General features: G+C 48.6%; 1 protein-coding gene across 2 annotated transcripts in view; it reads right to left on the bottom strand.

Moving 5' to 3' along the window:
• Window positions 1-3,067: 3,067 nt before the first annotated feature.
• Window positions 3,068-23,677, bottom strand: part of SPINK4 (serine peptidase inhibitor Kazal type 4) — a 66,183-nt gene continuing 45,573 nt past the window's right edge. The window contains exons 1-4 of one of the 2 annotated variants that reach the window (XM_021691682.1): window positions 9,992-10,046; window positions 5,900-5,940; window positions 4,407-4,519; window positions 3,068-3,168 (exon numbers count right to left, since the gene is read on the bottom strand). In XM_021691682.1, the coding sequence (XP_021547357.1) occupies window positions 3,123-3,168; window positions 4,407-4,519; window positions 5,900-5,940; window positions 9,992-10,046 (255 nt within the window). In that variant the 3' untranslated portion in view covers window positions 3,068-3,122. Of the gene's footprint in view, window positions 3,169-4,406; window positions 4,520-5,899; window positions 5,941-9,991; window positions 10,047-23,677 lie in introns of those variants that run through there. The other variant, XR_002480399.1, reaches the window with a different exon arrangement.

The following is a 23,677-nucleotide window of genomic DNA, read 5'->3' as shown; positions in this document are numbered from 1 at the left end:
AATATTTACCTCTAACCCTAGACTCTAAATTTCTTGGGTTAAGGGGCTTCTTTGTCTTGTAACAGCATATTTCAAGCACATTGTCTATTTATAATAGGTGCTCAGTAAATATTTGGAGAGGGGCGCCTGGGAGGCTCAGTCCGTTGAGCGTCTGCCTTCGGCTCAGGTCGTGATCCCGGGGTCCTGGGATCGAGCCCCGCATCGGGCTCCCTGCTCGGTGGGGAGCCTGCTTCTCCCTCTCCCACTCCCCCTGCTTGTGTTCCCTCTCTCGCTGTGTCTCTCTCTGTCAAATAAATAAAATCTTTAAAATAAATAAATAAATAAATAAATATTTGGAGAATGAATGAATGTCGATCGCACACATCTACAATGAAATTCCCACAGCTGCACTCCGTCAGCACTGGAATTTACAGCATCAACAACCATTGTTTGATTTGAGGGTGGAGAAGAGAGGCCCTACAGCATGGGCAACTGGGCATGTGTGCACAACGCCCCCCCGCCCCCCGGATCTGCACATCCACAGGGTGTCCCTGCCTGTGAACGGGGAGAGAACACTCCTCGCTGCCCACTTTCCTGAGACATGGCCAGTCCTACTATAAGGGGAGCCAATGGGGCTCTGTGACCCTGTAAACATCCTTCAGCCTCACAGGGCTGGAAGAATTCTCCCACACATTGTTTAGTCAACGATTTCTACTTACCCTTTAAGACTCAGCATTAAGGTTATCTTCTCTGAGATGCCCTTCTTCCTTTGGTAGTCAGGACTTTTTTAACTGAAATCACCAGAAACCAAATTCCAAAGAGATTGTTGAAATAGAAAATTTACTGGGGTGCCTGGGTGGCTCAGTCGGTGAAGCATCCAACTCTTGGTTTTGGCCCAGGTCATGATCTCAGGGTCGTGAGATTGAGCCCCGCATGAGACTCCGTACTCATCAGGGAGTCTGCTTGAGATTCTCTCTCCCTCTGCCCCTCCCCCCGCTTGCACACTCTCTCTAAAATAAATAAATCTTTTTTTAAAAAAAGGAAAGAAAGAAAGAAAGAAAATTTATTGGCAGGATGTCAAGTTATCCCATGTAGCCTTGGGATGTTCGAGGGCAGCTGGGCTTCAGGAATTCAAACACAGCCTTGAATCGCTCTCTGCATCTCTTTCTTTGTATGCCGGCATCATTCTCTCAATCCTGCTTCTTCCACAAAGTAGGAAACATGGCTGTCAGCCCCCACTTCACACATCTTGCAGCTTCACTACCAGAGAGGAACTGCCTGTTTCCTTATTTGCTGTTCAAAAAATCCTGGGGGAGAATTTTTTGGCCGATCAGTAATGGCCAGGGCAGCAGGGTCATGTGCTATAGATAGGGCCTTTAGGGGCCCACAGTTATGCTTCCAGAGACAGGGCCAAGTTTCCACATCTGTAACGTGGGGAAGTAAGTATTTCTTCCAGTGGTGCCTGGCGCCTGGCACATTGTTCAGGTGTAATCTTTGGGATTCCTCATCATGGGTGGAAGCCTGGGAGGGGAGTGTCACCGACAGGAAGCTTGGCTGGAGCTGTGCCACCTGTGTGTAAGAGGGGCTTCCCACTTAGGACAGAGGCTTAGAGATCACCAATATTCACTCTCCTCCTATAAGTGAACTAATTTTCAGCTTAGCACATGGCCAACCAGATAACCATTTTCCCAGTCTCCTTGTGCTAGCGTGGCCAAGAGACTACATTTTAGGCAATGGGATGTAAACAGAGTATGTACCTCTTACGGGAAGCATCTTCAGAGGCAGTCGAGTGCCCTTCTTTACCTCTCTGTGGACTGGAATGTAGACATGATGGCTGGAGTTAGAGCAGCTGTCTTGTACATTGAAGGGGAATGTACACTGCCCACTTTTTATATATTGACAGCAGGGTGACAATATATAAAGAGCATGAAGTTAGCATGCTGCATAGGTCTCTGTGTGGGAGAAATAACTGTTTCAGCCACTGTTATTTTGGCATTTGGGTTTCTCACCGCCAAACTTAATACTGCATCATTCCCATGCAGGAGAGGAGTAAAAGTTTCTGTTACCAGTAGCAGTAAGTAGCAGAGCCCATAGATGACCTTCCACCTGCAGATCTATCAGCAAGTTTCTGCCCACATCCACGGTTCAGTTGTCTGGGGAATGCTGGTTCCTGCCTTCCCCGCCCCATCTTTCTTCCCAGTGTGTTTTCCCACAGTACATTTCCTGCTCTGTCTGCCCACCCTGAAGCGGGAATCTGAGTCCATGTGGCTCTGCTTCTGCTGGCCAGGCCCCTCTCCACACACTTTTCCTCTGCCACCATTATCAAGTGGCTCCTTCTATTTGCTTTGGCCAAAAGAGGGTTATTTGACATGGACCATAGGCTAGGGCCTCTATGGTGGGATTTCTGGATGCTGTGTGTTTTTGTGGGCCATTGTTATAGGCACATGTGTGCTTTGTATGCCTGGGTTTGTGGCCAATGCCAGCATTAACAGTCAGAATGGATGGTGACCAAAAGAACAGAGCAGGGTCTGGACGTCATCCTGCTGTGGGTGGCCAAGGTGCAGGGGGACACTCAAGGCTTGGGGCAGCTGTTTTTAACTGTTACCGACCTAGGTCAGTATTTTAACAAGTAGTTCAGATACACTGTGTACACTACCTAAATATTAGCTACAGTAGTATCAGCGTGTGTGTGTGTGTGTGTGTGTATAAGACTTGGGGTGCTGGTACAACCCAAGGAGAAGGCCATGAGGGGTGTAGGACTCTCCCAAAGGCTGGTCCTGCTCTCTGACAATGGCAGAAGGTACAGAGGTCACCTAGGTTCTTGACAAACAGGCTGGGGCAGACAAGTGTGCTGGGGACAGGGGCTGACCTCTTCAAGAAGCAGAAGAGACCTGGGACCTCTAGGGGAGCATGTGACAGGGTTGAGGAGCACTGGAGCGATGGAGAAGACATCAGATTCAAAATAGGGAGGTCAGGGCAAAATCCCCACCACATCCACCCACCACCAACCACCTCACCAGAGTCCCCAAAGACACTGGCTCACTTGGCTGAGTTGGGCTAGATCTTTTATTCATGTCACATCCTCCACTCCCAAAACTGTTCTCTAGCCTGAAGCTTCATGACTTAAGAGGCTGCTATGGGGGTCAGCATTTGCCATCCTTCAGGATCTGGATGTCCTCTTTGGTTTTCCTAGGATCACAGGAGACAAAGATGAGGCCCATCTCATCAGGGACTGGAACAAACCCTTCAGGGACCCTGCTTGGCCCAGTCTATCCAGACACTCTGCTGAGCTCTCCCCACCTCCCCCACCCATTGTAGATACAGGGCACGTCCTGGGGGTCCCTGGGCACACCTTCCATAGCTTTTCCCTCTTGCACACCCTCCCCTGGGAGACCTGAGCTTCCCGGGATGTCTGATGTTGTCTGATGGCTGCTGAATCTGTCTCCAGCCCTGACTCTGTCTTGAACTCTAGCCACACCTCCACCAGACATCATTGCTCCACAAATCACCTAGACCCTCACTGCCTCCCAGCTAAGTTAGGAAAGTGTCTTGTCGCTCTCCTGCCTCTCTGTCCAGAGTGCTGTAGCTTCTGAAGACTGTCTTCTCTTCCATGATCTCGCTTAGTTCTGGCCCAGCCCAAGGGTTTTATTAATGAAGAAAGGAGATCGAATAGGTGATCAGACATACCAAGTCACGTTCTGGCCCTTCTCACCTCTCAAGACTCATTTCTTGCCTCTCCCCACTCAGTCTTTAAACTTTATACTCCAGCATATCCAATTTCTTATATTTTCTCAAATACAAACATTTCTTTCCCTTTTAGACCTTTCCAAACTCATTTCACTACTTGGAATTACCTTTCCTTCTTCCTTTTTTTTCCAAGCTAATTTCAACTTATCTTTCAGAGCTGAGCTGGAAAGTCTTCCCTGCCCTTGTCCTTGCCCTGCACTCACAGAACCCTGGGTGCCTCCATCTGAGCCTTGAGCATTCTATGCTACACAGTTGGTGGACCATTAGCTTGGCTTTCTCCTTAAACCATATGCCCCCAGAAGGCCAGGGTTGCTGTCTAGCTTATGCCCTGTTGTATGCCCAGTGCCTAGCATATAGTAGATGTTCAATAAATAATTGTTGGCTGGAGGAATAAATGAACAAATGAAGTCACCTAGTCGGTCAAGGGCAGAACGAGGGAAAGAACCCAGGGTTTCTGCACCCTCCCCAACCCCCTACTAGTTGTGGCTTTGTACTTAGAACCATGTGCTTTCTTTGAAATATACTTGTGCTCATTATGTTAGGGCCAATGTCGGAGGACTCTTCTCAGTCCAAGGTGTGTGAAGGAAGAGGCAGGTCAAGTCTTGCTCCTTTCACACTTGAAAGTACCGGAAGTGGGGCCCACCCAAGCAAGCTGAGGGGAAGGAGTGGGGTGAACTTACAGCCGGATCAAGCAGATCTGACATTCATTGTTATATGTAACACCATCGGTGCCACAGACCAGGTTGGATGTCTGGGAACAGACAGGAGACTCTTCCATGTGCTCACAGATGGGCTGTGACAGAGAGGAAGTGGGGACGGCACTCAGAGATTCAGAGGCAACAAGGAGGGACCCAGGGACTTTGCTTGGAGTCAGGGGCCCCAGGGAAGAGCCAGATTCTAGAAGGCCCCAGTGTTGGTCCAGTGGGCGTGAAACTAACCACTCAGGGCCCCCTGGTATGTTTGTGGCTGTGTACACAGGTGTGTATCTGTCTGCTGAACCCAAGTGTGCGGGCATCCAGGTATATGTCTGTGTGTCGGGTGAGTTTATGCCCTCAAGCTCCTAGGACGGGTTCACACACTTCTCAGAGGGTCTAACTAGAACCGCTGCTGCTGGTCCTCATGAGGACCCCTGGAGACAGAACCACCAGCATTCCCAGGGGGCCCCTCCTCACTGAGGGCTCCTCCACTCACCCTGGCTGACATGACCCATCAGGCCCCTGGTACGGGAAGGCTGGAGAAATGGAACAAGGCTTGGGTCTTAAATGAGGCTAGTCTGAAAGAGTTTCAAGGCAGGCCTGAGGTCAGGGTGGAAGCTGGGTCAGGACTGGGATCGGAGCGTGGGACAGGATGGGGTGAAAGAGGCAGCCTGGGGCGGTGGTCACAAGACCGAGAGCCTGACTTCTGCACTGATGAGCTGTGTGAAGTTGTGAGAGCTGTCTCCACTCTTGGAGCCTCAGTTTCCTCCTCTGCAAACACCGTAAATGAATAATAGTATTCTTCTCACGTAGGGTTAATTGAAATCATGTATGTAGAAGTACTTGGCTCTTTGGCACAATAATAGGCCGGGGTCTGATGGGCTGACAGTGAAGATGCTAGGCTGCTGGATGGGAAGGTGGCTTTGAGCCTCCTTGTGCACCTTGGTGAAGGCTGGGTTGAGGGTCTCAGGAAGGCCAGCACCACTGCTTTGGGATCCCTGGGGACATCAGACCCAGGGCCAAGGTGGAGCCAGGGTTCAGGGACAACTTGGTGTCTGTCCTCCAGAGTGAAGGGATGGATGAACGATGGGGTGTGGTTGGGGGAGGCTGGCACACACCAGGGGGACCAGGGTACCTCTGGCCTGAACCCCGTGGCCTGTCCATCTTTACTACACAAAGCAGAGAGCATGCTCAGTCCTGCTGAGCCTGGGCAGGGGATTTCACTGGAGACCAGGTTGGGGCAGATCTCTTGAGGTCCTGGAAGCCAAGTTTGAGACCTTGGCAAAGGGGCTGGGCCAACTCAGCCTGGAAGGGCTAACCTGGGGAGCATGCAGGCTCACGAGGGCACCCTAGCCACGTTGGAGCCATCAGTTATTTGAGCGGGAGTATACAGAAGAAAAATGCTGGCTTCCTAGCATGGATGCAGAAGGAAGGCCACGACAGCACCCTGGGGCCCAAACTGGAAGCGGCTGCCTTACCATCCTTGGGGAGATGAGTTTTGCCGCCGACACTGGCACTTCTGAAAGGCAAAAATGCAAGAGTTAGGTGATGGCGGCTCTAGGCGCAGGTCTGGCATCTGAGGACTGTTTCAGGAGACCTGTTCCAGCTCCTGCACAGTCTGGAATTCTGAGAGGCATTGAGGTATTGAATCACCAGACTGTGGGGAATCCCAGAAAGCTGATGTGACTTTAGGTTGTTAGAACAGAGACACAAAATCTAGAGTTGGGAGGTGACAGTCCAGCCTGATCTTATTAGTCAGATCCCACTGGGATTGTTATATCCCATATAATAAGATAATTCAGTTAGTATGTACCAGGCATTGAGAACACATGATCTTAACTCCTCTTCACAGCTCTATCACTGTTGTGTAACGGGGAGAGAAGGAGACAGTGGTGGATGCCATGGTCTGCTCCCCACATCCCACCCGCAGGCAGGACTGGGGTGCTCATTTCCTCAGCTGCCGGGAGTACTGGCCACTCATAGTGAGTCCCTTCCTAGAAATTACTCTCAGAGAACAGAGTGCCTCACCTGGTCGCATCCCCTACCCAGGAACATACTACATGGAAGGGGCATCTTGGGCCAAGGTCAAGGGCAGCCTGGGATAAATACAGCTTTCTATGTGACATTCTAGAACAGGCCAAACTAATTTATGGTGGGGAAAAAAAAGCAGTGGTTGCCTCGAGAGTGGGGTAAGGGAGGGGATTGACCAGCATGAGGGAAGTTTCTGGGGTGTTGGAAATGTTTTTGTTTTGTTTTGGTTTTTAATTTTTATTTTAAATAGGCTCCACACCCGGGGCACCTGGGTGGCTCAGTTGGTTAAGCGACAGCCTTCGGCTCAGGTCATGGTCCTGGAGTCCCGGGATCGAGTCCCGCATCAGGCTCTCTGCTCGGCAGGGAGTCTGCTTCTCCCTCTGACCCTCCCCCTCTCATGCTCTCTCTCTCTCTCTCAAATAAATAAATAAAATCTTTAAAAAAAAAAATAGGCTCCACACCCAACATGGGGCTCGAACTCACAATCCTGAGATCAAAGTTGCATGTTCTACCGACAGCCAGCAAGGTGCCCCAGAAAGGTTTTGTATTTTTTTTTTTAAGATTTTATTTATTTATTTGTCAGAGAGAGAGAGAGAGCACAAGGAGGGGCAGAGGGAGAGGGAGAAGCAGGCTCCCTACTGAGCAGGGAGCCTGATGTGGGGCTTGATCCCAGAGCCGAAGGCAGATGCTTAACCGACTGAGTCACCCAGGCATCCCCGTTTCGTATCTTGATAGAGGTTTGGGTTACACAGGTACATGCATTGTCAAAATTCATTGAGCGATAGATTTATTTATTTCATGGTACATAGCTGTTAGGGGACAAAAAAGCATTAAAAAAATATAAAGGCCTTCCACGACTCCTTGTAATTGCTAAGCTCCTTTATCTTATGTTTAGGGCCCTGCATGAGCTGACTGAAAACTTCCTCCTGGACTCACTTCCTAGGATACTCCCCATGTCCCTATGCCTCTGCTATTCCTGTCTGCTCATTCTTCAGGACAGGCTCTGCTTTGGCTTATCCTGTTTCCATCTAGTTGAAACGTCCTCATCCCCCTTCTACTGATTCTATCATTTCAGGGCTCAGATGCTACTTCCCAGTGAAGCCTTCCCTGATGTCCCCCAGGGTTTCCCGAGCAGACCTGGATTTACGCCCCAGTTTTTGTCCATTTGGGCTGCTAGAACAAAAGACCATAAACTGGGTGTCTTATAAACAACAAACATTGATTTCTCACAGTTCCGGAGGCTGGGAAGTCTAAGGTCATGGTGCTGGCAGATTTGGTGTCTGGTGAGGGCCCTCTTCCTGCTTCAGAGCTGGTGCCTCCTTACTGTGTCCTCACATGGTAGAAGGGGCAAGGGAGCTTTGTGGGGTCTCTTTTATAAGGGCACTCATCCTGTTCATGAGGGCTGTACCCTTATGACCTAGTCACCTCCCAAAGTCCCACCTCCCAATACCATGACCTTGGGGATTAGGGTTTCAGCATATGAATTTTGGGGGCACAAACATAGCAGCTTCTTTCATACCACCACAGGCTGTCCCACTCATTGGGTCACTCCTGCCTCTCATGGACCTGAGTTCCTTGGGGCTCCTATGCTTCTGCTCCCATGTGGCAATGCCCCTAACATAGTGGGTGTTCAGGAATTGATGACTAAAGTGCATTGTGGGGAGGCGGAGTGCAGAACCCTGTGGTATCAGAGCTTCTTCCTGGAGGATGTGGGGAAAGGTTGCATTTACTCTCAGCCTGCCCTTGAACCCTGTCCTCACTCAGCCCCCGCAGGAATCTGAAATGGGCACAAGGACTGTCTTCCAGACAGGCCTCCTCAGTGTTCCCAATGGGACAACTGCTCAGGGAATGGGAATGGATGCCAAGCTGGGAGTAAGCAGGTTAGCTGGGCCAGAGCCCCCAGACCCATTCTCTGTTGCCCCAGCCCCTAGGACTATGTCCTCAGCTAGGGAAATGGGAGTGGGACTGGCCATGAGGTCAGTGGCCTTCTAGAAGGGTCCTAAGTAGTCTCCCTGCTTCTCCCTTTAGTCTGTTCTCAACACAGCAACTAGAGTGATCCTTTTAACACACAACTCTGCTCAAAATTCCTTTTTTTTTTAAAAGATTTTATTTTTTATTTATTTGACAGAGAGAGACACAGCGAGAGAGGGAACACAAGCAAGGAGAGTGGGAGAGGGAGAAGCAGGCTTCCTGCCGAGCAGGGAGCCCAATGCGGGGCTCGATCCCAGGACCCTGGGATCATGACCTGAGCTGAAGGCAGACGCTTAACCAGCTGAGCCACCCAGGCACCCCTGCTCAAAATTTTTTAGTGTCTCCCATTTCACTCAGAGGGAAAGCCAAGTTCTCACATTGGCCTTCAAGGCCTTACCCAGTATAGTTCCCAGTTGCCTCTGTCATCTCCTCTACCATTGCTCTGCACCCTGCCTCTCATTCCCCTCCAGCCACACTGGCCTCCTCACCGTACCTCCAACACTCCAGCCATGCTCCTACTTCAGGGCCTTTGCCAGTCCCCTCTGTCTGGAACCCTCTTCTCCCAGATATCCACACGGCTCACTCACTTGCCCCCTTTAAGCCTTGCTCTAGGAGAGAACCCCCTGATTTTTCTTTTTTTTAAAGATTTTATTTATTTGAGACAGAGAGAATGAGAGACAGAGAGCATGAGAGGGAGGAGGGTCAGAGGGAGAAGCAGACTCCCCGCCGAGCAGGGAGCCCGATGCGGGACTCGATCCCGGGACTCCAGGATCATGACCTGAGCCGAAGGCAGTCGCTTAACCAACTGAGCCACCCAGGCGCCCGAGAACCCCCTGATTTAACGTGGCAGTCCTCTCTTCACCCTGCCCAATATTTTTTTCTTTAGCCTTTATCACCTTCTAACATTGCACCTATCTTGTTGTCCATTCCCTTCCAACCTACCCCACTGGATTTAAGCTCCATCAGGGTAGTTCTCTTTCTATTTGCTCACTGATACATCTTAAGGGCCCAGAACAATGTCTGATACATGGTCAGTGTGAGGCCACAGAGATGCTCCAGGCCTTGAGAAGGCCCCACTCCAGCATGTGTCTGGCCCGGGACAAGGGCTACCCTTGGCTCACACAGCTGCTGTCAGTCCCACAAGCATCGCCTGTCACAGCAGACAGGAGCTCAGAGGACCCAGGCCAGGCTTCCTTCAGCACCCACCACCTGGCAGCCAGCAGACTTATCTGTCTCTCCCGAGATAGGCCTGCTCCCTGCTGCTCCCCACATCTCTCGCCGAGGAGTCGCTTAGAGCAGCTTTGAACTAGGACTTCCTATGCTACAGCTGGAGAAACAGAGGCCCCAAGAGAGGAGGGGCTTTTGCAATTCGGGGCCAGAGTCGGGATTTGAACCCAGGTTTCTTTTCTCCTAGCCCAGGGCTTTTCCCACCACAGTGGAGAGGTACAGAAAGAAGGGTTAGGCAGAAAACCGAGGCCTCACAGGGTGCTCCAGGCCCTGTCTCTGCCCCTACCACAGGCCCATCTACCAACACCAAGCCTCAGAGAATCCAGGCTCTGTCCACTCACCCCTGTCCACAATGAGGAGGGCGGCCAGGGCGACCACCCACAGGCGGATGGCCATGCTGATCCTGGGCTGATGTGGTCCAAGCCAGCCGGGGCCTGTTTATAAGGCTGATCCCCACCCTTATCTTATCTAGGGCCAGATGGGGAGGCTGGGAGCGGCATCCACAGTAGTATCTGCACCGTGGCACCAGAGATGCTGAGCTTGTGGGGGCCTGGGGCTGTGCCTGTGGAGCTGGCAGGTTTCCAGAGTGAGGCAAAGCTTGGACAACCTCCAAAGCTGCTGCCAGTCAGGGCTGGAGCACGAGGGAGAGGGAACCTGAGGTAGAAAAACAGAGACACCAAGTCAGAGAGACAGAAAGAGGAGAGAAAGATCAGAAGGAAAGAGAAAAAAAAGCGGCCACTGGAAGGGGGTGAGGCAGAGAAGAGGGGCTGGAGCCATGGGCTCCTTTGTCGTTGCCACCAAGCAACTGCGACGGCCCCAAAGAAGCTTTCCTTCCTGAGGCCCGTTTACCCCTGCACCACGTGGAGGTCCTGATCAGCCCCTCCTTCCTGGGGCTGCTGGGAAGTGACAGTGGGGACAGCAGATGGGAAAGCATTTTGCAGAGGATGAAGTGAGGTGTAAATATAAATGAAAATGGTTCTTTTCGTTCTTCTTTTCCCACCATGAAAGGGCACAATTGATACGGGGGGCGGGGAGCAAAATAAAACATAAAGATGCCCTCAGGGCAGCTGGGTGGCTCAGTTGGTTAGGCATCTGACTCTTGGTTTCGGCTCAGGTCATGGTCTCAGGGTCGTGAGACTGAGCCCCATGTTGGTCTCCACGCTGGGCATGGAGCCTGGTTGAGATTGTCTCTCTCCCTCTCCCTCTGACCACTCCCCCCACCCCTCACACTCTCTCTCTAAAATAAAAAAAAAAAAAAAAAGAAGAAGATGCCCTCATGTTTTGCATGTATTTTATTCCATTTGCATTGTAATGGGTTAAATACAGACAAGATTCTTTTCAAGAAAAATCAGTATATAAAACTCCCCCAGGGGTACCTGGGTGGCTCAGCCATTAAGTGTCTGCCTTAGGCTCAAGTTATGATCCCAGGGTCCTGGGATCAAGTCCCACATCAGGCTCCTTGCTCAGCGGGAGTCTGCTTCTCCCTCTCCTCCCTGCTCGTGCTATCTCTTGCTCTCTCTTGCTCGCTCTCAAATAAATAAATAATATTAAAAAAATAAATAAATAAAATTAAAATAAAAAATAAAAAATAAAACTCCCCCATACTGATACAATATATATGAACGAGATATTTGGTTATCTGCTTTCAAAGAATTTCTGATTTATAAATAGAATAATAAAATTTTAATTAAATATGCATTTCTCTAATTAATTTAGATTAGTGATTTTTAGCTGCATCTACAGATTCAATTTCCCTGGGGAGAATTTATTACTACAGACGCTGAGCCTCTTTCCAAAATACATGAATCAAAGTTTCAATGTTTTTTAAAATTCTTTTTATTTTGAAAGATTTCAAGCCTACAGGTAAGTTGTAAGTTAAATGAGTCAATGGGAAGGATTCTTATTCAAGAATAGCCCCTTTGGGGGCTCTAGGCAGCCAGCCAGACAGTCAGCCCTACAAACTGATAGAGGCCCCAGATCTGCAGCCAAGCCCAGCCTCAGGTCTGTGACTCAGCTTCAAGATCCTCCTGCCCCTCCTCAGGAAACTCACAGGACTGCCTCTGAGGCAGGTGGCAGCTATCCTTTCATTGCTTAGCCAGGCAGAGCAAATATTTAACGATGATTTCCTGCCCTAAAGCAAAAACATCTCATAAAGTGTGGGGAGTTAACTTTAAAGGTCATCTAGGTCCTGTCTACCATCTTTCTCTCAAACCTTCCTACAGCAGCCCCATCACGAAGTCATTCAACCTTTAGGGATGAGGAGCTCACTACCTACCAGTTTCATTGTTAAATGGCCTTGAACTGAGTCCTTCCTCATACAAGAGGTCCACTTCCCCGAGACTCCTTGCCGGTTCAGGGGGTCGGGTGGGGGGTTGGTTCCCAGCTCTGTCTCTCGCCTCCTGCACCTGCATGAACCCTAGGTGAGCACCTCCAGGCTAAGTAGGTCCAGCCCTTTGCCTGCCCCCACCCTTCCGCCTGAGGAAGCTCTTGGGCCTCTCTGCATTTCTCATCTGGTTCCCAGGTCTGTCTGCCTGTGATCCAGGTGAGAGTGAGAAGGGGACAGGGGGAAACAAAGGAGTTTGTCACCTCCCTTGTTTTTGGACCTTAGACCTTTATCAATGTGGCAGGAATGTCTGCTGATGGTTCTAGCTGCTTCAAGGGATCAAGAAGCTTGAATTCTGCATTCTTTGAAGTTCAGAGTAAAATCAAGGGCAGCCTGTGGGGCGTCAAGCCCACCTACTATGCTCCCTACCCAAAGTCTCTTTCCTCGCACAAGCACCTCCTAGATTCACTCATAGTGACGAACTTCAAATCTGTCCTCCCACCAAAATATGAGCCTGACTCCTATATCCAACTGCTATTGGACAGCACCCCTATGAACATCAGTGTATCCAAATAAACCTCATTCATTAGTCCGGAATCCATTCATTCACTCAACAGGAGATTAATATGCAGCTAAGCTCCATGTGTTTGGGCATAGCAGAGAATAAGTCAGACAAATTCCTGCCCTCAAGCAGCTTGTCATCAAGTGGGAGACTGCTACCAAATGAGCAGCAGAACTGTTACCATCACCACTGGAGTAAGTCCCACAAATGAGACACACTCGGTGCTTTGGGAGGATCGGAGAATGAAGGCCAAGGGGTGAGTGCGTGGGGCAGGCTATAGCAGAGTGGAACAGTGTCGCAGACAGAGGGAACAGAATGTGTGAGGGCCCTGAGGCAGGAAGAAGCTTGGCACATCCAGGAAAACAGAGAGGCCAATGCAGCTAAAGTGAGGTCAGCGAGTGGAGAGGGGCATGTGGTGAGTCTGGAACGGTCAGGGAGATCAGATCGCTGCTTCCCGCCCCACATCCCACCTTCCAGCAGTGCAATCCAGAAGCTCTCTGTGACCCTGTTTGCCTTCCCACTGAGTATACAGGTTCTGCTTCCTAAGCAGCTGTTGAATCATGCAAGCAAGAAGGACTGAGTCCTGCGGAGATCTGGGGAAAGGGTCTGTCAAAAGGAGGAACTGCAGGGCCAAGGCCCTGGGACAGAAGCAAGCTTGGTATGCTCAGGAAGCAAATACCAAGGAGTTCATTGTGGTTAGAGGAGAATGAACATGGAAGTGAGTGGCAGGAGGAGAGGGCCAGCTCATACTCAGATCCCAGGCCAGACCAACTCATTGGGTCAACTTGAGTGCATCCCTTCCTCCCTTTGGGCTTGTGCATGTTCTCCCATCTGAGAAATGGGCCCGCTGACATGTACATCACCAGCCTGACTCCCAGGGCAGCTGTGAGGACCCCGAAGAGGAGAGTGTGGGGTGAGATGTGTGCAGACACTGTGATGCCAAGGAAGCAGCTTGAGCGTGGATTCCTGGAAGCAGAGCAGAGGCCAAGCACTAAAAGCCCTAAGCACCTACACAAGTGCTGGGATCAATACGATAAAGACAGAGATGCCCTAAAACTGGGCTCTGGCAGGGGAGCTGGTCTTGCCCCAGGTCAGAGTGAGGGCTGGGACATGCATGCTAACGCTTCGTAGCCTCGCCCAGCAGCCTTCACTCTTCCTGCTAAGTCTTGGATTGATGCCCATGGAATACAGCCCCTCCTTGATGACGACAATGCAGGATCCATTAGCTGAGTCACCAGTCCTGCTGATGGGTGGAGGAAACAATGGCCTTGTTTGGTTTAAGGTGGATGAACTGACCTCAAGCAGGTCTTGGGCCTGCCAGATGGCACGGCCAACATGGCCAGCTTGCCCCTGGACCATCTTTCCTGGCCCCTCAGCCCACATCCTGCTCCACCTTCCTCCAACCTCAAGTGTCCCCACCTGCCCATCGACCTGCGATGAGCAGCCCAGGTATGGGCACCCAATCCCAGGAGGCCTGGTGTGGACAAAGCCAGCTCCACAGCCCGTCCTGTCCTGGGCTCCTCAGCCACCTGACTCCATGTCCCAGGTCTGGCCGCTTCCCATTCTGCCTGGTACAAACTGCAGGGCCCCCACACAATGGCAGTGAAAGGAAAGGGCACCCCTCTACTCCTTTACAGGTAGATTTCATCTACTTGTTTGGGATCTGACTCCAAGGAGGACTCAGTGATGGCAACAAACTGAAGTCATTCCTCTGTGGGGGCACCCGCCCTACCATTCAACGGACTTTTTTTTTTTTTTAAGATTTTTTATTTATTTATTTGAGAGAGAGAGAATGAGAGACAGAGAGCACGAGAGGGAAGAGGGTCAGAGGGAGAAGCAGACCCCCAGCTGAGCAGGGAGCCCGATGTGGGACTCGATCCCGGGACTCCAGGATCACGACCTGAGCCGACGGCAGTCGCTTAACCAACTGAGCCACCCAGGCGCCCTCAACGGACTTTTATTAAGCACCTATTGTTGGGCACCAGTCATTGTGCCAGGTCCTGGGACCACAGAGATGAGGGGTAAATGGGTCCCTATGCTCAAGAAGCTTGCAGTTCACAAGTAGTGGGGAGGTGGAATGGGCACACGGACACTGAGCATTTATAAATTTACGAAGGCACTTATAAAATGCTGTAGTCAGGACAGTAAAGGAAATGGTAATAGAGATAGCCCATGCACCCCTCCCTCAATATGTCCAAAAGTCAATTTGCTATCTCCTCTCCACCCAGAGATGACCTACGTCCCCGTGCCTCCATCCAGGTGGACAGTGCCACTATCATCCAGGTGCCCTTGGCGGACCTGGGCATCCCCCTGAACTCGTCCTTAATTCTTCATTCTTTCTGATTTTACCTCTTCCCCCTCTCTCATATCTATCACCTCCTCTACATTTCCTCTAACTCATCCTCCATATTTCTTCCAGGGCAATCTTTCTGATATGTAAAAATGACCACATGATCCACTGCTTAATATTATTCAATTATTATTAGTCCATTCAATTAATATTATTCGATCTCTATTGACTCAAGGATGAAAACCAAATTCATCAGCATACACGTTCTTCCATGACTGGGCCTTTGCTGGCCTCTCTACCTTCATCTCCGACCACTTAACCCTGAACTCCATCAGACAGAACCACCCACCAGGTTCTTATTCCTCCAAGCCTTTGCTCATGTGGCACCTCTGCCTGGCATGCTCCTCTACCACCTCCCTTGGACTCTCTTCCTGGGTGCTCAGCCTCCCCAGTTTGGGCCCCTCATCTGTACAGACATCTATCCCAGCAGCACGTATAATGTCCCATGGTCCTTTCTTGCTTATGTGACTATGTCCTATATTTCCTTACAGAGAGGAATGGGAGGACGTCCCGTTTACCCCATATCCCCAGTGCTCTTTGCAGGGCCTGGCACCTGTGTGTTGACTATATGAATACATCCAGGACTGGATGCAACTTCAGGACAGCAAGGAGCCCAGTTCCAGGTTCTGTCAGCTGGGCTCAAGGGCTTCAGAGAGCTCTGAGGACCAGGCTGGGCTCCAGTTGGCCCAGTGGGTCCAGCCACTGACCACTCTATGCTGTGTCCATATGGGAACAGAGGTGGCACTCTATTCCAAGGACCAATTTTTCTAATTCTTGGCCCACCTGTCAGGGTCCCCAAGAAATCAGCATCTCCTCCAAGACCTAGATGTGGTGCTTCAGTCCAAAAGCTGTCCCAAGCCCATGTGCAGGACTCACAGTGACTCAGTACTGCCTTCTCTCTCAGTGTATGGGATCCTGGCTTGATGATCATCCACCAGGAAGAATTTTTAGGTCAGTCCTCACTCTTTAAGTGGCCTGGGGTCACAAGAGACCTGGTGTTCTCTGGTCATGTGCCATCCAAGGAGTTCCATTCACACAGGCATAGCTCAGAACTCAAGTTTTCTGAGCTTACATATGAAAGACAAAGGCTCATGAGACCCTCTTCTTCCCATTTCAAAGCTCTGATGGTCTTTAGAAAAAAGACTATTATGCTGAGTGAAATAAGCCAGTCAGAGAAAGACAAATACCATATGATTTCACTCATATGTGGAATTTAAGAAACAAAACAGATAAACATAGGGGAAGGGAAGGAAAAAAAATAAAATAAGATGAAAGCAGAGAGAGAGGCAAATCATAAGAGACTCTTAACTCTAGGGAACAAACTGAGGGTTGCTGGAGGGGAGGTGGGTGGGGGGATGGGGTAATTAGGTGATGGGCATTAAGGAGGGCACTTGATATAATGAGCACTGGGCATTATATGCAACTGATGAATCACTAAATTCTACCCCTGAAACTAATAATACACTATATGTTAACTAAATTGAATTAAAAATTTTTTTTTAAAGATTTTACTTATTTATTTGACCGAGAGCATGAGAGAGAGCACAGGCAGATGGGGTGGCAGGCAGAGGGAGGAGAAGCCGGCTCCCAGCTGAGCAGGGAGCCCGATGCAGGGCTTGATCCCAGGACTCTGGGATCATGAACTGAGCCCAAGGCAGGCGCTTAACCGACTAAGCTACCAGGCATCCCACTAAGTTGAATTTAAATTTAAAAAAATTTTTAAAAAAGACTATAGGTTCTTATGGCCAAGTGCAATATCACATCCCCTCAGACCACTGTTAATTCTGATAGGATCCATGACTTGCAAGCAACAGAAACAGATTCTTGCCAACTTATGCAGAAAATGGGAATTTTCCAGAAGAGGATGTAGTTAACTTAATGTTGGACTCACTCAGGAGCAGACCCTGAGATATTAAATTCCAAGCAGTTTTCCTGGAGCTGATACCGGGAAGCACTGGCAGAGGAGTCAGGATAGTGCGGCGGGGAGACAAGAGAAACAATAGTGTGCATCACTGAGGTTATCACTGGGAAACCAGGCCTCAGTCCTACCAGGGATGGACGGGACACTGTGTGGAACTCCTTTCAGTTATCCCCACTGAGGGGTGAGGGAGCTGGGGTGTATGGCCACCAACTCCCATCGGTCACCGATTGAGAACACGAGAGCGAGGTCCTTAACTCCCTGGCACTATGGCACTCCCGGGCTGCCTCTCTCATGTCTCCGAGCATCCAGAGAAAGCCCGCAGCCAAAGGATTGCAGGGGTTGAGGATGGAAATGCGGGTATACACAGGAATGGTGAGCGCCAAGGAGATGTGGGTGGAGCACTGTATAATTCCATGGACACGAAGTTCTACAACAGGCAAAGCTTATTTATAGTGACAGAAAGAGATCAGTGGTTGCTTTTAGGGTAAGGTGTAGGAAAGGGTAGAGGGAACTTTCTGGAGGGATGGAAATGTTCTCTACATTGTTTAGAGTGATAATGACACTGATGTACACAATTGCCAAAGTTAAGGAATTTAACATTTAATATCTGTGCATCTCATAGGAAATAAACTATATCCTAAAAAAACCTTAACTGCAGGGCACCTGGGTGGCTCTGTTGGTTAAGCATCTGCCTTCCACTCGAGTCATGATCTCAGTGTCCTGGGATCAAGTCCTGAGCAGGGAGCCTGCTTCTCCCTCTCCCTTGGCTGCTCCCCCTGCTTTTGCTCTCTCTCTCTCTGTGTCAAATGAAAAAAATAAAATCTTTTTAAAAAATAAAAAACCTTAACTGAAACAGACCCATAAGTACAGAGAACAAACTGATGGTTACCAGGGGGAAGAGGGGTGAGGAGATGGACAATATGGGTGAAGTGGACTGGGAGATACAGCCTTTCAGTTACGGAATGAATAAATCGTATGGACAAAAGGCGTAGCAGAGATGGGCACCTGGCTGGCTCAGTCGGTAGAGCACATGACTCTTGACCTTGGGGTTATGAGTTTGAGCCTCACTTTGGGCATAGAGTTTACTTAAAAAAAAACACTTTTAAAAAAGGTATAGCATAGGGAATATAGTCAATAATGTAATAGGGTTGTATGGTGACAGATGGTAGCTATACTTGTGAGCATAGTATGATGTATAGAATTGTTTAATCACTATGTTGCACTCCTGAAAATAATGTAACACTGTGTGTCAACTACAATAAAAATTTTTTTTTTAAAGATTTTATTTATTTATTTCAGAGAGAGAGAATGAGAGAGAGCACATGAGAGGGGGGAGGGGCAGAGGGAGAAGCAGACTCCCTGCCGAGCAGGGAGCCCGATGCGGGACTCGATCCCCGGACTCCAGGATCATGACCTGAGCCGAAGGCAGTCGCTTAACCAACTGAGCCACCCAGGCACCCTACAATAAAATTTTTTAAAAAGATTTTATTTATTTATTTGACAGAGTGAGAGCACAAGCAGGGGGAGCAGCAGAGGGAGAGGGAGAAGCAGGCTCCCCGCTGAACAGGGAGCCCAAAGCGGGGCTCGGTCCCAGGACCCTGGGATCATGACCTGAGCAGAAGGCAGATGCTTAACCAACTGAGCCACCCAGGAGTCCCTATACTTCAATAAAATTAAAAAAAAAAAAAGCTATGTTGTGATATCACTACACACTCGCCGAGGGCTAAAACAAAAAAGACAGTCAATATCAAGTATTGGCAAAGATTTAGAGCAAGTGGAATCCTTAAAAAACAGAAAACAAAAAACGAAACCAAAACAAAACCTAAAAAACCAACCTGAATTATGCCTCAATTTTGAGTTGCTACCACCAGGTGGCAGTGGTGCCTAATGCCTGAGTCCAACCGTAAAGGTTGTGTAATGTCTAAGATTTGGGAATCATTCTATTTGTGAGTGTTCTTGAAAGCATGAGGCATTGTTTTGTGGGCATGTATTTTTAATTTCAATCAATAGTATCCTGTTGGAGGTCTCTTTCTGTTCCTTACTCTCCCTTCCCACCCCCCATTCAGCACGGTGTTTTAAAGATCTATCTACGTTGTGTGTATATCTGGCTCATTGCTCCTTACTGCGGTAGAATATTCCAGTGATGGATGCCTCACTGCATCCAGCACTCCAACAATCACAAATAACTTTGTGATAAAATATCCTCTTACATGTCTCTTCATGCACCTGCGTAAGAATTTCTCTAATTGCATAGCCAGGAGTGGGATCCTTCTCACCTCTACTCTTAATAATTATTTGTATCTCTTTATTTCCTTCTACTTAGTAAATTCCCTCCAATTCTTGGAGTTAAAACAGGTTAATCTGAGCAACATCTTAAACTTTTAAATTATGGGAAATATTTGTTATGGGTCATTTTATTTCTATAGCTCCTTGCAAAACATATATTCTTATTTGTGATATGATTTAAGCTTACAAAATAGTATTGTTGACTAAGATTTGGACCATCACATTGATGATCATGGATTTTCTTTTTTTTTTAAGATTTTATTTATTTGCGAGAGAGAGAATGAGAGACAGAGAGCATGAGAGGGAGGAGGGTCAGAGGGAGAAGCAGACTCCCTGCCAAGCAGGGAGCCCGATGTGGGACTCGATCCCGGGACTCCAGGATCATGACCTGAGCCGAAGGCAGTCACTTAACCAACTGAGCCACCCAGGCACCCATCATGGATTTTCTTTTACCAAATAAACTTTCCCCAATTCTTTGCTGTAAAACAGCTGAATTTAAGCAACATCCTAAATTTTAAATTAAAGGTGACATTTCAGAACCACATTTAAAGCAAGGCTTCTCAACAGTAGAACTATGACATTTTGGCCTTCTGATTCTTTGTTATCAGGAGCTGTCCTGTGCATTAGAGGGTGTTTAGCACCATCCCTGGTCACTACTCACTAGCTGCACTTCTCCCCAGTTGTGATGACCAAAAACATCTCTAGACATTGTCAAATGTCCAATGATGGGGACAAAGTTGCATCTAGTTGAGATCCACTATTTTAAGGTAAATGAATTCTGGGATTCACTTGGGGCCTTTTTCTAGGATCTTCCTTTCTTTCTTTCCAGTTTATTTCAACCCTAATCTCAGCCACAGACTTGCTGTATGGGATCCCTTTTAAAACCTGCCCCCTTGCATCTTGGCTGCAGTAAAGCTCTTTCTGGAGATACTGAAGCCCTTCGCCTTTTAGGGGACTGAGCTCCAAGCAGTCATCCAGGTTCTCTTTTCTCTAGCTTTCCTAGCCTCCCTCTCAGCCACTCTAGTGCATCAGAGAAGGAAGAGGGAGTTCCCTCCCTGGGAATCCAGAAGAGGAAGGACAGTCCCACAGTGGCTGATAAGACCTTAAAAGTTCGATGATTCAGTCTCTCTTTTTGGCTCTCATATCCTCTCTTCTCAGGACGACCTATTCTCTCTCTAGATCTCCCATGTAATTTTTTATCTACAGTCCTTAGATGAACACCCAGAGTGACGACTGTCACAAGTATATTCCTCAGCACACTAGCCCTATAAGATGCTTCTGAGGAAAGTTTTCTGAGGTCAAATAAGTAATGGTAATGCTGCCTACTGGATCCTTCTCTTGGACACTGGCAATGACCATCAATATATTAAAGGCTTTGAGAAGCTCTTCAGACATCTATTTTATTTTATTTTTTATTTTTTTAAAGATTTTATTTATTTATTTAATTGACAGAGAGACAGCGAGAGAGGGAACACAAGCAGGGGGGTGGGAGAGGGAGAAGCAGGATTCCCGCTGAGCAGGGAGCCCGATGCAGGGCTCGATCCCAGGACCCTGGGATCATGACCTGAGCCAAAGGCAGTCGCTTAACCAACTCAGCCACTCAGGCGCCCCGTCTATTTTTTTTAAAGATTTTATTTTTAGGGGTGCCTGGGTGGCTCAGTCAGTTGAGCATCCGACTCTTGATTTTGGCTCAGGTCATGACCTCAGGGTCGTGAGATTGAGCCCCACATGGGGCTCCATGCTCAGCATGGAGACTGCTTGAAATTCTCTCTCCCTCTCTCTCTGCCCCTCCTCCTGCTCACTTGCTATAACTAACTAACTAACTAACTAACTAACTAAATAAATAAATAAATAAAATCTTAAAAAAATATTTTATTTTTATTTTTAAAAAAATGTGGGGCTCTCACAACCCTGAGATCAAGAGTTGCATGCTTTACTGACCAAGCCAGCCAGGCACCCCCGGATGTCTATTTTTAATCCAGCATTTCCCAGTTTAAGTGATTACAGAAACTTCCTACCACACCTACCACATCTTTTAACACCCCCACAGAACTGGTATCTCAAGGAACACAGTTTAGGAAATGTCCTAGCTATTAACGACCTCCATTTTTTATAAGTTGCCTTCAAAAGCCACTAATGTGTTCCTTCATTTATTCAAAAAACTGTTGGGCACCCACCATGCTAGGTAATAGGGCTACAAAGATTACTTGTCCCAGCGACCCGTAGGCTAGCAGGGGGACAGATGAGTCAAGTCAGACTGTCAGAAGATATGTCAAGGTCTGAGCCAGATGTTGGGGGAAACAATGGAACTCAGTGATTAATTCTGACACTGGAGTTCTGATAATCTTCACAGACCAAGCAATACCTCACTAAGCCTAGAATACGAGACTGGGTCCCTTTTACATCCTTGCAGTATCAGGAGCTTGTTAGAAAGACAAAATCTTAGACTCCACCTTAAAGCTAGCAAGCCAGACCTTGCGCTTTAACAAGATCCCCAGATACTTGACTTTTACACTTTACTGCTTGAGAAGTGCTGCCTTAAAATGAGCACACTTTTGGATAAGAATGTCAACAGAACCAAATGTATTTCTGAGTGGTACCCTGGCCAAAGGCTGACCTAGTGGTTTCCAGGCCTGGCCAGACAGACGACTAGGAAGGGAAGACTGGTATGGGGAACGAGTGTCTTCTCTTCTCTCCTTGCCATCACCTAGCAATGACTGATTCACCAGGGGAAGCGGCAGGATGTCATCAGGGAGCAAGAACAGATAATGAGGCCATACCTCATTATATATATATATATATACGCCTAGATATCTGCCACAACTGGGTAGATATAATGGCAAAGACTGAGAGGAAGGGAATGAGCAGGGTTCAAACGGGGAAAGGATATTTCCCGTTCTCTTCCCAGAGAAACCAGGTCTGGACCAGGCAAATGGCCAGCCACACAGCCTAGTGTTCAGGCCCTGTATGAAGAACTTTTACCTTCTTCCTCTTGATCCCCAACACTGGTAGAGGGAGGAGGTACAGTGAGGATTGATGGCAGGCAGCCTGACCCATCAGAAAGCAAAGATGTTCAGGGCAAGTGCACCCAGAGGCTGAACCAGTCCAGTTTTAGATTCTCTTCCCCCCTTAACAGGTCATGCCCTTGTCTGGGTCTGGCCCTGGGCACTGCTGGCATGAGCCCTGCAGGCCACAGGAAGAATGCAGGCAGGCTGGGCCTCGGCCAGAGGCCTTGGTGAGGACCTGGGGGAACACTCTTCCCACAGACTTGGCTTTTGATGGGTGGACGGTGCCTAGCCTAGGTGGGGGGTAATTAGGGGGAGGGAAACTGAAAACCACAGCATCAGTAACCACAACAAAGGGTGGCAGAACAGGCCATCCCGAAACATGCCGCTTTGGTATTTGATTACGCTGACTTGTAGGCACATGAAAAACAGCAAATGTAGAGAGAGACTTTCTCTAAATTCTTATCTGCCTCAACATGGATCCTCCAAAAGGAACTCATTTATCACAGATCCCTCCCCTGAGGTATCATTCACCAGGGAAAATTGTCTTGTAACAGGAGAGGGGACTAGAAGTCAATACCACACCCAGAAGACAGACTTTTGTCTCAAACTCTTATACCTCCCATCTATTCTGACGGCCCATTCATCTTTCCTAAAAATCATCTTCTCTCCTCTCCGAGGCCTACATTCCCCCTTCCCTTTCCCTATTAAGAGTGTATTTAATCCTGAATTCTAAACCACCTCAGGGACTTACTGGGCATCTCCCTACCTGGGTATCTCCCATGTACACATGAAGTATACATGTTAATAAACTTGGTTTTTTCCCTTGTTAATCTGTCGTTTATTACAGGGGTCTCAGCTAAAAACTCTGAAGGATAGAGAGAACATGATTTTTTCTCCTCTACAGCAGCAAAACAAAACGAAGTATCGAAATACCAGCATAGCCTTTCAGCATACTTTCCTGCCCTGCTCCAGAAGGTCTCACGTGTGACGCATCCTCCAGCAGGGGGCGCCTGTCTGGACCCTTCAGAGGGTCAGCACAGAGCAGCCAAGGCCTGGATCCACCAGGATGAAGTCTTCTTGCTATTCTACCTAGATACTTAAAGGTAAGTCCGCAGGAATCTAGTAGACAGAGATGGGATTTCTAGAAGAAAGAAAGGCCCACGCGAAGGCCCAAAGGCAGGACCACATTCACCTGGGTGGGAAAAGGGACATCAGCTTACAAGTCTCTACCTAGTCCTGAGTAAGCGGGCCCGATTATGTTTTCCGAGCTCCAAGGACAACGTTCGTGGCCTGTGCATGTCACTGGGCATAGAGTCCCATGTTTGTTCCTCAAGGACAGGGCTAGTTCTGGTTCAGCTTATTTCTCAGCAGCCCACAGAGTTGGCCCAACCTAACCCTGACTGGAAGACTAAAAACTTCCCATATATCCACAGTAAGTACTCAGGACAATTGGATCCATTATAGCAACCCCATTCCTACAGGTAGACCTCATCAGAACGGTCCCTGCCTCACCACCTCCTACTCTTCTCTGAAGAAAGAGTTAACTCAGAGAGTTGTTTGCTGAGGTTCCTGACACT

The sequence above is a fragment of the Neomonachus schauinslandi genome, chromosome 13 (genome assembly GCF_002201575.2).
Source record: "Neomonachus schauinslandi chromosome 13, ASM220157v2, whole genome shotgun sequence".
NCBI classification, from domain to species: domain Eukaryota; kingdom Metazoa; phylum Chordata; class Mammalia; order Carnivora; family Phocidae; genus Neomonachus; species Neomonachus schauinslandi.
Note: the sequence above shows the minus strand (reverse complement) of the source record. Positions and strands in the feature narration are given on the sequence as shown.